Source organism: Drosophila sulfurigaster, chromosome 2R, assembly GCF_023558435.1.
Source record: "Drosophila sulfurigaster albostrigata strain 15112-1811.04 chromosome 2R, ASM2355843v2, whole genome shotgun sequence".
In the NCBI taxonomy this organism is placed as follows: Eukaryota; Metazoa; Arthropoda; class Insecta; order Diptera; family Drosophilidae; genus Drosophila; species Drosophila sulfurigaster.
Genome location: NC_084882.1, coordinates 437,278 through 452,193, shown reverse-complemented (window position 1 = coordinate 452,193; position 14,916 = coordinate 437,278). Strand labels below are relative to the sequence as shown.

Here is a 14,916-nt window from a genome sequence, read left to right as displayed (position 1 = left end):
GGGTTTGCGCAATACCCGTGTGGCCTCCTTCTATAGGATCATCATGGAATTTTGTCAAAATTTCTTTAATTTGAGCTTCGTCGTTTTTTTCTATGATTATCACCTTTTGTAGAATAGCTAGTTCTACTTTTTCGAGTACTCGATTGCCCTTTGTTTTAAATTCATTTAGTGATACAAATTCGAATATTTGTTCACTTGGTGATATTCGCATTTTTGTTATTTTATGCATTCCGGCTTTTGAAATAAGCCTTTGAAAGAATTGATTTAGATCAAATGTTTCATTAGAATACAAGTCATTAACATCAGAGCGTGAAACAATTGTTTTTCCTCGTTTTAATAAACACTTGTGTTTATCTATTTTGATTAGAACATGTTTCTTTGTGTCATTATTGTTGACAACTTCATAGACTTTGGGCTTTTTTATTATTTGCTCATTTTTATTTTGTGTTTTGACCTTTGTTTCTTCTTTGCAGGAATTTTCCTGTACAGCTTTTGATCTAGTCGTTACTTTTAGTATTTCTCTATTAATTGTTTTCAATTCTTTTATTGTTATGCGTGACAAGGCGTCCGCAATATGGTTATCTTTCCTTAAGATATTCTACTGTAAAGTCATACTCTTCTAAGTCCAGCCTCATGCGAGTGAGTTTGGAACTCGGATTTTTCATAGAGAATAGGTATGACAATGGTCTATGATCGCTTTTTACCATGAAATGCTTGCCATATATGTATGGTCGAAAATGATTTATGGCCCAATGAATGGCCGCTAATTCTTGTTCTGTAGTGGACTTATTACTTTCACCCTGAGTGAACATTCTTGAAGCGTATGCCACTGGAAGTTGTTGACCATTGTGGTCTTGTGTAAGTACCGCTCCGCATGCGTGTTTACTAGCATCGGTTGTTATGCAAAATTCTTTGCTGAAATCTGGGTACTGCAATATTGTTGGTTTCATTAATTCCTTTTTTAAATATTCGAATGCACTATTGCATTCTGCTATCCATTCGAATTGGACATTCTTTTTACAAAGCCTCGTTAAGTGGCGTGAGTGATTAGAAAAATTTTTAATGAAACGTCTGTAATAGTTACAGAAGGCTACGAAACGTCTAGCACTGTCAGCATCTGTTGGTATAGGATATTTATCTATAACTTCATATTTGGTGTCATCTGGGAGTATACCTTTATCGGTACATTTGTGACCCAAATATGTGACTTCTTTCATAAAGAAAGAACATTTCCCAGGATGTAGTTTCAGATTATGTTGCCTACATAGCTCGAATACATTTGTTAAATTTTTGAGCATATGTTTTTCTGAACAACCTATTACTACTAAATCATCCATATATAGAAATGCTTGCGATGGTTCAAGACCAGAGAATGCAAGTGTCATCATACGTTGGAAAGAGTTTGGTGCTACTTTCAGTCCGTATGGTAGTCGCGTGAAGCGATATGAGCCGTTGGCTGTTGAAAATGATGTTATATCTCTATACTTTTTTCTAGCTCTATCAGGTGGAATCCAGACATTAGGTCGAGACATGAAAAATATTTTGCTCTTCCTAATTGATCAAGAATATCTTCTATTCTTGGAAGTGGAAATTTGTCTGATAATAGTTTCTTATTTATTTGACGATAGTCTACTGCTAATCGCCATCTTTTTTCCGTTGAATTCGGAAGTGGTTTCTTTGGAACCAAAAGTAATGGACTATTATATTCGGACATTGATGGTTCAACAATTCCATCATCTATTAATTTTTTAACTTGTCTAGCGATTTCTGGTTTTTGACTATCTGCCGTACGATAGTTTTTTATATAGACCGGTGTTTTATCTCCTAATCTGAGTTTTTGTTTGTAAAAATTGTTAGCTGATATTGGTTCTGTTTCTAAACCAAATATATCGCTAAATTCGGTGCATAAATTAGTTAGTACTGTATTAAACTGTTTAGGAAATCTCAACTGTTTAAAGATTTCTTTGGTTCTATTATCATTTTCTAATGGTGTTGTACAAATGTCATAGACTTCCAATGATTCGCATTTGATCTTTGCGCCTTCTATTATGGCGTCTTTAGTATTTGTATTTATAATACGAATCAATGCGTTTTTGCTATCGACAATTGTGCTTGCTATTATTATGCCTGGTTGTAGCTCCTGATTTGGTATTACAACCGTTTTTTCGATAGTGAGTAATTTGACTTGTCTAATTACTTCGCATCTAGCTGGCAATAATAATGTGTTGGAATCTAAGTTGTGTAAAATTGGAATGTTTATATGTCTATTGAAGTTATTGGGTCTTATTATGAACCAGTCTTGATTGCTTTGAAATTCTAATATGCAATTGTATTTTTTAATGAAATCTAAACCGATGATGCCATCGCATGGTACCGGAAAATTCTCAGGTACTACATGAAATTCATGTGGTATTAGAACATCCTGAATGCGTAGGTCAAGATCGATTGCTCCTATAGACTGTATGGTTCCTTGTCCAATACCTGTAATATTTGATATATTACTGAAATTTAAGTTGTTATATTCATTTGCTTTGTCTTTTAGCAATGAAATGTCTGCACCTGTGTCTATTAATAGTGTAAGAACTGTGTTTGTTTTGTAGTTTTTTGCTTTAATGAAAATACTCAGATTTAGGTTCAATTTAAACACCTTTACTGCTGATTGCTTAAGGGGGTTTGGCTGTTTTCCGATTGTACGTTACGCACATTTCGGTTGTTATTATCATTTTGATGTTGATTATTATTTTGGCTTTGGTTACCCCTTCGGTTACCTCCGCCTCTGTTATTACCACGGCCGCGATAGCTTCCACGACCTCTGTTATTATTGTTATCATTCTGGTTGTAATTATTTCTGCCTCTACCGCGATAGTTGGCATTATAATTACCTCGTCTATTATTCCCATTGTAGACAAAGACTGTGTTAGAATTGCCGGTCATTTCTGTACTGCAATGTATATATTTTTCCATTGCATCATTAAATGTACTAAATGTACCCGCTGTCAAGATCATTTTGAGTGACTCATTGGCACAGTTTTTGATCATCGCCGATATCGACTCTTTTGTCGCAAATTTGTCGGCATTATCGGCGTCTAATCCGCCGTCTATGTAAGCTGCTTCGAGCTGCTTACGCATGTTGTCTACGTCGGTAGCGTACTGGGACGCGGTTTTGCCTTTCTGTTGGGCATTTATCAACTTGGCTTTTATAATGTTAGGCGATTCGCCTTTTACGTTTGCCTGCAATATGTTAATTATTGCCTGTATAGATGTCGCATGTTCGACTTTATATGTCAATGGTCCAATAATTTTGGTCTTGATGACCTCTAAGGCTAAAGCTTCCTGATCTCCTTTAGTTAGATCCGTCAACTTTAATGCTGTCACAAACCTGTTTAGATGGAGTTTCTTACCATCGAATTCAGGTATTGTGGCGGATACCTGTTTAAGGAATGCTCTCTGAGCTTCCACTGTATTGGCCATGTTTATATTTGTCTTTTTTCTCTTCTATGGACTCGATATCGCTTTCGATATCCCAATCCTCTTGAGGCTGTGATTCGTCCCGTTCTTTTAGCTGGCTTTCGTCGAATTCCGCTATTTTGGATATTTCGGTTGGTACTTCTATTATAATACTGTGTCTAACACTAGTATTATGTAGTCTTTTTACCAAATGAACTGAGAACTTTTAAGCATTGAGCTTTATGTTCTTCAGTGAGTTTTTCTCTGTTCTTTAATATAAGGTTTTGTAGCGCGTTGTATTGCGTTATCAATACCTTTATGTGATAAATAAGCGTCTGAGTTTTTATCGGAGCGCTTTTGTTGATGCATTTATATGATTTATCAAAAGCATCTCTAATATTGTTTATGGCTTTTGCTAGATTTAGCCATTCCATGTATGTACATTTTAGCGATGTAATCGCACCTGTACCCCTGTGGTATGGTCGGTACTATGATGGTCTGTACTAGGAGGTACGTGATGGTCACGTACGATAGTATTTTTTTTTTTATATTTTGTCTAAATCGTTGGCTCGACCCATGTAAGTCTTTCTCAACGATCTCTTATGAAGAAGATATATCGTCAGTACTAGGTTAAAGGCTGATATTATTACTAAAATCACAAGTAGCAAGTACAGTCCGTCTAAGTGTGGAGTTGTATCCACGACTTCTACTGTGTTTACAACATTTGCGGTGTTACCGTCCGCTTTTGACTTGGTGCCCCCATTGTGAACAAAATTTTAGTTAACGATATAGATAGATCTAGATTAGATAAAAACATAGATATATCTTGAATAATTGACAATTATTATCTTATTTTGTTTTGTCCATATTAATTAAAAATAAAATTAAATTCCGCCTTTTATCATGCCACGCCTACTTTTATTTAGTTGCATAAAATGATTTTGAATATATATTTCAATTTTCAGACCGATACCTTACTTCGTTGAAAAGTTACAGACGCATTGTTCCTACGTCCTTATATGAGGCTCAGTACATAGTTTGGCTCATTTTGTCGAATTAAAAAAAAAATTATAAGTAAGGAATTCATTTTAGACACATGGTTTCATGGTGAAATTTTCTTAGAATTCTTCGTAGATTCCGATTATGGGGGACGATTTTTGCGAAAAAAAATTGACCCGCCCTAATGCACATACTACATATCATTAGTTTTCGATGAAAACCTTGGTGAGGACGACCAATATTGTTCGAACGATGAATATTTAAAAATAATTGAAAATATCGAAAAAGTGCCAACACGTAAGCCTGCCTGAAGGCGCGTATTACGTTTTTGGCCTTAACTAATAAACTAACAGCTTTTCAATCGTTTAAATAATTTTCGACGGTTGATAAAAAGCACACAAAGTTATGAGCCTCAGCTTTGAGAGCTCACCGAAGCTTTTAACGCGACTTATGTATATTTCGATATGCACAAGCCATATGTTTTTTCGCGCGTAAAATTTGGTCTGCCTTATGTTGTGTTTTGCTGTGCAAATAAATTTGAATATATAAACCTATCCAGCTCATAATTTTTTTCTTGAAAGGTAAGTTAATTTACGATTAAAATTAAGTTACAGATTTGCAAATATGTAAAAGACATCCGTTGTGAAATAGCGATACGTGCCTTGAGGCACGTTTGGGGATCCAAGACAACTTTTGTTGCCAGCTGATATTTCACAATAGATTGTAATTTATGTGTTTGTTTCTATTGATGGAGTGATTTTACTTATTAGAAATATAAATATTACAGGAAATGGAAAACCGGGTTCGGTATAAGTTGCCCGACTTGACAGATGAGCAGTTGCTCAAGATTTTTGAGTTAGTTCCGTCGGATGAAGAAGTGTTAAGATCAAGTGACGACGAGGACGGCAACATTGATATAGTGGCGACTCTTAATACTGCATAAGAAGATGTTGAGACTATGTCATTTATTGAGAGTAATGTTGAAAATGTCCAAAACAATGCACAGAAAGCTGTGACTTCGCAGAAAACTGCAAAAAGGCCGCGATCACCTTTACCAATCAGTGAAGATTCGGCGTGCGCATCTCCGCCAACTGCTGGTGGGTTCAATGGTTAGTTTTAGTTAGTTTAGTTTTATTTAAATTAATTGTATTGAATCAATAACAAAAGATTCGAGTAAGATTCTGTGGCGAGAGAAATCAATGCAGTTGCATATTAACAAACACATTAACATCAAAAAGTACTTCTCGCTACGTGATGAGCGCGAACGGATCAAAAAGGGTAAACCAGCCTCCGATCCTTTGTTCCGTACGCGAAAACTTGTAGACTGTCTCAACAAACGGTTTGACTGCCCGTCTTTGTGTTGACGAGCAAATGTGCAGCACAAAAATGAAGCACCACTTGCGTCAGTACATGCCAAATAAGCCTCTCAAGTGGGGCATTAAACTATTTGTATTGTGCTATTCATTTGGATACGCACACCGCTTTGAGATTTACAGCGGTGCAGGTGATACTGTGGTCTTACCTGGTCACCCAGATCTTGGTGCTTCTGCCAACATTGTAGTGCGCTTAGCACAAACCGTTGAGATATTTAAGAATCACATCATTTACTTCGATCATTTTTATACATCTTTGCCTTTGATGGTTTATCTAAGAGCGAAAGGTATTTACAGTCTCGGCACGGTGCGAGGAAACCGTATCCCCAATGACAAGCTACCAAACGATATTGCCATCGACATAACCAATGTACTCTTGAAAGACAGCAAACCTGTTCGCTTTTTGTTCACCTATGTGGGTGTAAAGCAATTTCAAAGGACTACCCCTCGTGAAGGAACTGCAAAGGCTGCTCGTTTTGACAGAAAAGCTAAGCGACACATATCAATTGATTGTCCCCAAATTGTGCATGAGTATAACGCTCACATGGGCGGCGTAGATCTCATCATATCAGAGCAAAAACACGGGATGCTGCAACACGAGTTTTTTATCACTTAATTGATATGGCAGCCACCAACGCCTATATTTTACACAGACTTATCCAAAACGAGAACGAAAGCAAAGAAAATTACTCGCACTCCCAGACTTTCGTGAAACCCCAGCCGCAGGGCTGGTGACATAAAAAAACAAAACCTTACCGGGTCGTCCAATCAACACCAAAAGTGCATCTTCACCGCGATGGGCAAACCAGTCTCCATCCTCTCAGTCAGGACGAACAATAAATTCCCCATACTTGCAGACAGACCGGGCAAAGCAGTCCCCATTTTCTCATCCACCTTATCAGCATGAGCTCAGACATGGTCAAAAATCAAAACATCCAATATCGGACTTGCGGTTTGACCAGCTGAACCATTTCCCACATTGGTTGGATCGACACAGTGGAAAAAAATGTTGCAAGCACTGTAAAACTTCACAAACGCAATGCATATGCACGAAATGCAATCTAAATTTATGCTGCACAGCGAATAAAAACTGTTTTGTAGAATACCATAAGAAAAAATAAATAAAAAATCTTCATTAGTTTAAAAAAATTTTTTTCACTCAAAGCCCCAAGGGTGCCTTCAGGCACGCTTACCTTTCCTCTCACCTTACAGGTAGACCGAAGATTCAACGTAATTTCTAAGCACATATTTGAGCTTAGAAGCATACATTTACTTAAAAAAAATTATTTGAATACCTTTTTTCTATTACTTTGGATAGTAGTCTTAGAGGGTTAATAGGAAATATTCAAGTTTGTCGTTGTGCTGCACATACAGCTCAATTGGTTGCTCTCGATGTTACCAAATGTGGATATGTTGAAATACCTATTTAATTGTCGCAACATGACGAAATTTGAATATAAGAAAAACTTCAAATGGATTTCGCGAAATATTCGAGCTGAAACAGCTAAAAATGCCGCAACTAGATTATCCGGCCAGCTGGGGATCCACCTACACGATGCTAAAAGATTTGTTAGTGGCTAAAGATGAATTAACTGAAATTGAGTCAACTAAAAACAAAAGCTTTTTGCGGCTTTTCCGATGCTTTAATTATTTAGATGTGCTTGAGCTCTATCATGCCACGTTGCTGGACGTGTGGATCGTCAGCGGGAGCCACTCTTGCGCGCTGACTAAATTTATATTTGGTCAAATAGATGAATGTACACTGAGCGACGACAAAAAGGAGTGCAATAAGTAAAAACAAAAAAAAAAAAAATTAAAATAAAATATCACGTATACGTCATGATGTCTATGTGGGCATTGGATTAGGCGTGGTCAAACTTACTTGAAAGTTTGCTTAAATATTAAGAGTGGTTTATTATTGAAGTATGCAAAGTTTCAGCCAGATAGATGCAATATTCAATTTAATGCCACCAAATCGGGAATCCGAACCGCAGTGCAGTGTTACAATTATTAATTTTTCTCGACACGTGCATTGTGAGATAAAGTTGGTACATTTTCTCACCACATGGTGACGGTGACAAGTTCCTGCACAATTTAAGCAGAAGTGAACTTAAATATTAAACTGGCAAGCACCTCAACGCACCACTGGCGAGCATCTGACAGAAGCTGGAGGTAAGAATCCAAGAGGCAGCAGAAGACCACATTGTTGAAGCTTAACGCAGTAAGTAGAGTGGAAAATTACACACAGAGCTCGAGCATATAAAAGTTTTGCTAGCAGAGAAGAAAAAGCAAGAGCCGATGCCCACAACCACCCACACTGCAATACAAAACGTAAGCAAAACAATTCCTAAATCTTAACCACCGCCAGCAAAGAAGATACCGGCCCTTAGAAAGATATGCCCAAACGACTGCGAGGGACCTAGACTCACCGCATTGTGAGGTACAGGTGTCTGTGCAGCCAGCACCGGTGCCCCTACGCAGAAGAAATAGCAGCCAGCACCGGACACGTGTAGCGCAACAAGCTACACCCGGAAAGGGAGCCGATTGCGCTTCTAAGAGCGCCCACCGCCAGCAGCGATCTTTTTTTTTTCTTTCTTGGCTCTGCAATGCACTGCGATTTAATTATGAAATAAAAAGTTGTAAAATTGACCGGAAGAAAATCTGCCCAATTAGAGTGCAGCCTGTAAAGCTATACAAACACTATGGAGGATATAATGTAATTATATAATATAATTAAAAAAAATTATATATGCACATCTGAATAATTTATTTTAAAATGAAATGGAATAGCAAAATATTAACGCCGTATTAACAAAAATAATAGAAAATTTCGACAAATCATACAAGTGTCTAGCACAAAATAGAAATATTTCGAAAGAGACTATAAGTAGACACCCAACAATACTAGTTGCATGTTTTAACCAAGCTCGTTCTCTTATACACGACAATAAAGTAAAGTTTAATTCTAGCCACTGCACAGTGGTTCCGCCCATAGGCCAAAAATAATAAAAGTCATAACAACAAAAATTTACGAAAAGTAAACAAATCGTTACTAAAATGTCCAAGCTTCTTCATTGCAAACTAGATTTTTCTGGAAATCTAACGGGACATTCTAAAAATAGAATGCAAAGTGTAAACACGTCTTCAATTTTGCTGCTGCAACTGCGTTTAGTGAGCTTTTTGTCAAAACAAAAGTGAAGTTCAAAGTGGTCGGACGTTCGCAAAAATTCACCAAATTGAAATATTTAAAAAGGGTATTAAAGTTGAAGATATTTACTTTTACAAGATCTTTTACTGAAATTAATTTGAATTATTAATTATTTGTTATTGTTTAATTTTAATTAATACTAATTTTCAGTGAATTGTGATCGTCATTATCTCTGTTTAAGTAGATTTTTAGGTATGTTGCCCCCCGATTCCCCCTTTATGAGTGATATCAGTTCATTTGCCAATGTTTTCAGGTAATAAAAATGTTAAGTTCAGCTGCCGATTTTGCCGATGTGTATATACTCATTAATAAACTCAAGCTATCTTACTGTTTTCAAGGTCAAATTTGCGACGCAATCTGCTGCTCCTTCTTTGCCTTTGTGATGTTTTTTTTATGTTTGTGGACAATTTTACATATTCTTTTTTTCGATTATTTTTATATTATCATTTTTTATTGGCGCTTCTTATAACTACGAGCTTTTACGCATGTACATCTTTGATCTTTGGTGCACAGAAGAGGGCATGAATGCAGAAAAAACTCGAAAAGTAATTAGTTTAGTAGAAGAAAGCAGAAAGGTAACTTAAATACTCTTATACATATCTTGGATGCTAATAATCAAATTTTAGCACTGTAACTCCACCGGAAGTATTTTGGCGTTCTATCGGCATATAAGCCATACTAAGGTTGTATGGGAGCTATAGGATATAGTATTCCGATCTAGACAATTTTTTTACTATATGTACAAAATATTTTTATAGAATTTTGGGCAAAATTTCGTAGCAATATAACAACTACAAGTATTTTTGGCCGCATCTCCCATACTGGCGGAACCACTGTGCACTGGTCGTATGTATCAAGATTCCTTGACAGATTAAAAACAAACTTGAATAGTATTAAATCAAAATATTCAATAGTGTTTCTGTAGTGGCGCAGGTATGTAGTTTGGAAACACTCGCGTTTTTTCACAAATAATTAATATATTTATTACTTTCGGGGTGTTATAAAGAATGGCACAGAGTTGGGGTTGACTGTTGTCCGCGGTTTAAGAGTCGCAATTAGACACTGACCTATCAAAATGCCGATGGCATTTCGCCGCGCTCTGCGGTGGAGAGTTGTAGGAGAGAGAGATGTTGAGAGCGCTGGAGCTTGAGTGCTTTCTTACGCGTGAGCGCATTGCGGGTGAGCGAAAAGCATTGAGTGCTTTTCGGCCGGCGGAGCGGAGGTGTGCCACTCACCTATAAATTTCCATATTTTTGTGGATAGCATTTTGTTTGACGGATTGAACTTGACGCTGCCGCCTAGTTTTTTAATTCCTTCTCTTGCAGCCATAAATGATACAACAGTATCTGTATTCAGTCGATTACGATTTTCAGTTTTCAAATTCTTAAGAACACTAAATTTGCGCTCGACCGATGCATTTGAAAAAGGCAGTATCAGCAACAACGAAACAACAATTTTTATGTTTCGAACAGGTATTCTCCCGCAGCGTTTTTCAGACGAAACACTTTACCCCAGTAACATTCAGCATCAATGTTATTTTGAACTTCAAGCCCATGTTGACAAAAATCCAACATTGCGTGAGCTCGCCATTCATCGTTTAATTTTTGTGTTGTCACAAATTTATAAAGGACAGGAAATCAAAAAATGTAAAAACCCCCGCATTTTCCCCATATAATGCCAATCCCCAATAAATCCGCAATCAACTTAAAATTCCCCGCACTTTGGGGAATTCCCCACAATTTGGCAATGCTGCTATGGATGTACATATAATAAGCTCGCAACAACAATCTGCCTCCTTGCAATATTGGGATTGCAAAAACAATCAGTAGCATGTGCCTGACAGAAACCAGCCCAGGGTGGAGTTCTGTGCCATAGGCAGTCCGCCTTGGTTGGGGAGGATACCCGGCAGCACTACATCCGAGTACACGTTAGCCCCCAAGACTGCAGAGACCGATGCCGAGCGGAACCAGTCCTTGTCAGCCAACACAAGGTTGCAGAAAAAACTGGGCCCGGCTGGTGTGACAGTCCTGGTGGGCGACGATGTCTGAAGCTGCGGATCCGTTTTGAAGACGACCTCCCTGCTCATGGGTGACGTCTTGGAGCGCGACGTCGCCGTGCAAACTCCTTCTGCGCCCACGCGAGTGATGGAGAGGCCCATGGCCACTGCCATCGATACGCTGATGCGGCTTACTGGACAGCACGGATCCAAGAGCACTCGCGCTTCGGAGGCCGTCTTCCCCGTGTCTAGCCAGACCGCCGTGGTGGGAGAATGCTCACTCCCTTGCACTGGAGTAGTGCCGTCAACGTCATGGCGGGAGTAGGCACGGACCTGGTGTGTGCGGCAGTGGGCCGTTTAATCCTGGATGAGCCCGATTGGTCCTCCTCTGGAGGGTACCGGTTGGTCGCGTCGGCCCCTCAGTTGTCGCGCCAACCGCTGCTTGGAACTCAGCTCCCGCATGTGCAGCATGGTGTGGTGGTCCGTGCCACAATGCCTGCACCGTCCACCGCTGCGGCAAGTGCCCCCGGAGTGCTGATGAGCCAAGCAGTTGGGACAGTACTTAATCCCCGGAGCCCCTTCTCTGGCGTCAGCTGGGCAAAACGCGGACACTTGCGCAGTGCGTGGACACCGCGGCACACCCTACAGCGGAACGAGTCTGTGCCGGGAGGCACATACCCCCCTCGCTGGGAGGTGACCCGGCGAGGCACGGAAACCCCACGCGGAGTAACCGGTGCCAACGGTACAGGAGAGGGCTCCGTCTCCATCGGGGCGACTTGTCTCGGCGGAGAGACGGCTGTCGGAGGCGAAATGGGGCGTGCTGGTGAGAAGAGACTTCTCAAGCACACCTCGTCGGAGAGGGAGCAGGACGAGCTTCTAGAGGACGCCATGGTGAACTGTAATGGGATGAAAAAGAAGAACAAGAAAAAAAAGAAAAACAAATGGAACCTTCACCGCTCGACACTCCAATTCAGTACCGAGTCCAATGACTGGTGAAAGCCACTGCGCTGGTGAGTGCGTTAGCCATACAGGCCCCTGCCACTAAAGGCGACTGGCCGACAGCTAATGGGATGAAAAAGAAGAACAAGAAAAAAAAGAAAAACAAATGGAACCTTCACCGCTCGACACTCCAATTCAGTACCGAGTCCAATGACTGGTGAAAGCCACTGCGCTGGTGAGTGCGTTAGCCATTCAGGCCCCTGCCACTAAAGGCGACTGGCCGATAGCTCTTGCGACGAGACGCCGCGGCTCGCCAGATCGGCTGGATTATGTTCGGAACGAACATGTTGCCAAGTGCCATTCACCGAGTGAATCTTAGCCACTCGGTTAGCCACGAAAGTGGTCCACTTGCATGGCTGCTTATCCAGCCACGCCAAAACTATTGTGGAATCTGTCCACAGGTTCATCTCAGCGTCGGGTGTCGGAAGGTGTGGGAGGAGTGCGGCGGACAACTCTGCCAGCAGGACAGCTCCGCACAGCTTAAGACGAGGTAGAGAGACCGTCTTGATAGGCGCAACTGTAGTCTTCGCTGCTAGGAGGCTCTAGAACTCTTGACCGGCCGTTTCCACTCGTGCATATAAAGCGGCTCCATACTAGAGGTGCAGAAACATCGAGTGAAGCATCGATAACATCGATGTTTTCAAAACATCGAAACCATCGATGGTTCGTGATCACCATCGATGTTTTCACTCGGTACGAACAAATTGTAAGTCAATTAATTTCTTAATTTTTTTCTAACAACTATCAAAATTGTTGATAATATTTAGGATTTCTAGTTGGTGGTTTGGTGGACGTTGATGGATGACGAAGGCAAGATGGAGAATTACGTGAAAAGTAAGTATATCTTCTAAAAATAAAGTAGCTGGTAGTAGTAGTAGTAGTTTGATTATGTTGTTTAGTGAATATTTTAAATTACATACAGATAAGTAACATCCTTTTTTTATTTATTGGTGTAATAGGAGCGGAACCGACAGAGGAAGTGGAGACGGAGTCAGGACAAAAGCGTAAAAGGGAGCGATCAGTGGTTTGGGACCACTTCAAAAAGAGCAACGACAAAGCGTACGGCATTTTCAACTACTGTGGAAAACATCTTAAGACAGCTGGCAATACATCAAACTTGCTGGACCATCTTAAGCGTTTGCATCCGAGTCGCATGACCGCTGATAAGGAACCAATGCCTAAAACGATGGCAATTTTTTTGAACAAGGAGCCGTTCTATGGCAGTGACTTAAATATAAAAAAGAGGCTGGATAAAAAAGTGATGAATATGCTTGCCAAAGACGTGCGTCCGTTTAGTTTCGTTGATAACGAAGGATTTGTCGAGCTCATGCAAGAAGCGGTCCCGCGCTACAAGTTGCCGAGCAGAATGTATTTTCGCGATGTGATGCTTCCAACGGAATATGAACAGCTAAGCCTTAAGTTGCGTGCAGCTTTGGAGACCGTTAAGCATGTTGGGCTGACAACCGATCTTTCCAAACGCCCAAAACATCGCAGACTCAATAAGTTTATTGTTGGCTAAGTGGGGTCTTCAGTCGAAGGTTGTCACCGTTACAACGGACAATGATACTACCATGAAAAAAGCGTGCGATATATTAGCATTCAAGCATTTACCCTGTTTGGCACACACAATAAATCTGCTTGCTCAGGACATTTTAAAACTGGCAGCAGTAAATGGTATTATCTCAAAATGCAAACGAATAGTAACTTACTTCAAGCAAAGCACAATAGCCACAGCTAATTTAAAAGAAGTCCAGAATACAAATCAGCTGCTTCTCTTAATTCAGGAAGTAAGCACTAGGTGGAACAGTGTATACGCAATGATCAAAAGAATTTTACAAATAAACGAATATGTTACATTGACATTGTTAAAATTGCGAAATGGCCCTTCACCGATCACAACTGAAGAACTCGAGGTCTTGGATGACCTGTCGAACTTGCTGTCACCTTTTCAGGAAGCGACTCTTTCGGTATCGACTAACACAAAAGTTTCTGTGTCCCTTATCATTCCGGTCATTGCCGAGATTCATCACAAAATGAATCAATTAAATGCACAGTTACGAACACAGGAAAGAAAATATATATATGACCTTGTTAAGAAACGCTTAGTTTAAAGACTGGATTCTTTTGAAACGCGCACAATTCCTCGCATCGCTACTCTCGTTGATCCTCGCTTCAAAAAAGATGGCTTTCTCAGACCTTCAAATGCAGATCAAGCAGCCAAAGCATTGGAGCTGGAATTGCTCTCATTTAAGTCCACAACTCCACGGCGTCCACCAACACCACCAGAGCCAACGTCAAATTAGCCAAATTTCACATTTTCATTTTTGCAAAACAAATCAAAAGTGAAGTCCACCCGAGCCGATGCCATTATTACCACAAGGCAATTTATGGAAAGGGAAAACGCTCCTGACACCTGCGATTGGGAGGTATGATTTTCAAATACTTATGACAAACATGTTAAATAAAAAATACTTTTTACAGATGACTGATGACAACGATCTCAAATTGGTTGCGAAAAAATATTTCTGTGTACAAGCCTCGTCCTGTGAGTCTGAAAGGGTGTTCAGCAAAGCTGGACAAATTGTATCTGATCGCAGAACTAGACTTAAACCTGAAGTTGTTGATCAACTTCTTTTCCTCAACAAAAATAGACGCTTAAATGATCTCAAATAAACCTAATTGTTATCGTTTGTACTGTTTTGCCTTTTCTTTTATTTTTTGGGTTAAACATCGATGTTTCACTCGATGTTTTTTTTTTAAACATCGAAAACATCGATGGACACGAACATCGATGTTTCTGCACCTCTACTCCATACGTGCTCTGAGAAGCGTTACAAAAACCATGGAATTGGGTCTTTGCGCCGGGTTTGAACTTGATCCACCTGGGAATGTGG

The 14,916-nt window shown here is 39.9% G+C and overlaps 1 protein-coding gene across 4 annotated transcripts; it reads left to right on the top strand.

Annotated features, from left to right (window-relative positions):
- The first annotated feature begins 12,637 nt into the window (after window positions 1-12,637).
- Window positions 12,638-14,714, top strand: LOC133839076 (E3 SUMO-protein ligase ZBED1-like). Of its 4 annotated transcripts, none has more exons than XR_009894048.1 (3): window positions 12,638-12,728; window positions 12,790-12,856; window positions 14,326-14,714. XR_009894048.1 is itself a non-coding variant. In XM_062270405.1 (3 exons), exons 2-3 carry the CDS (start codon window positions 12,820-12,822, stop codon window positions 13,539-13,541), a joined length of 597 nt encoding a protein of 198 aa, XP_062126389.1. In that variant the 5' UTR covers window positions 12,642-12,728; window positions 12,790-12,819; the 3' UTR covers window positions 13,542-14,312. The 4 variants fall into 4 exon arrangements, 1 of the variants encoding a protein (XP_062126389.1); XM_062270405.1 differs by lacking the exon at window positions 14,326-14,714 and adding an exon at window positions 12,982-14,312 and having other exon boundaries at window positions 12,642-12,728; XR_009894047.1 differs by having other exon boundaries at window positions 12,653-12,728; window positions 14,366-14,714.
- Window positions 14,715-14,916: the final 202 nt, after the last annotated feature.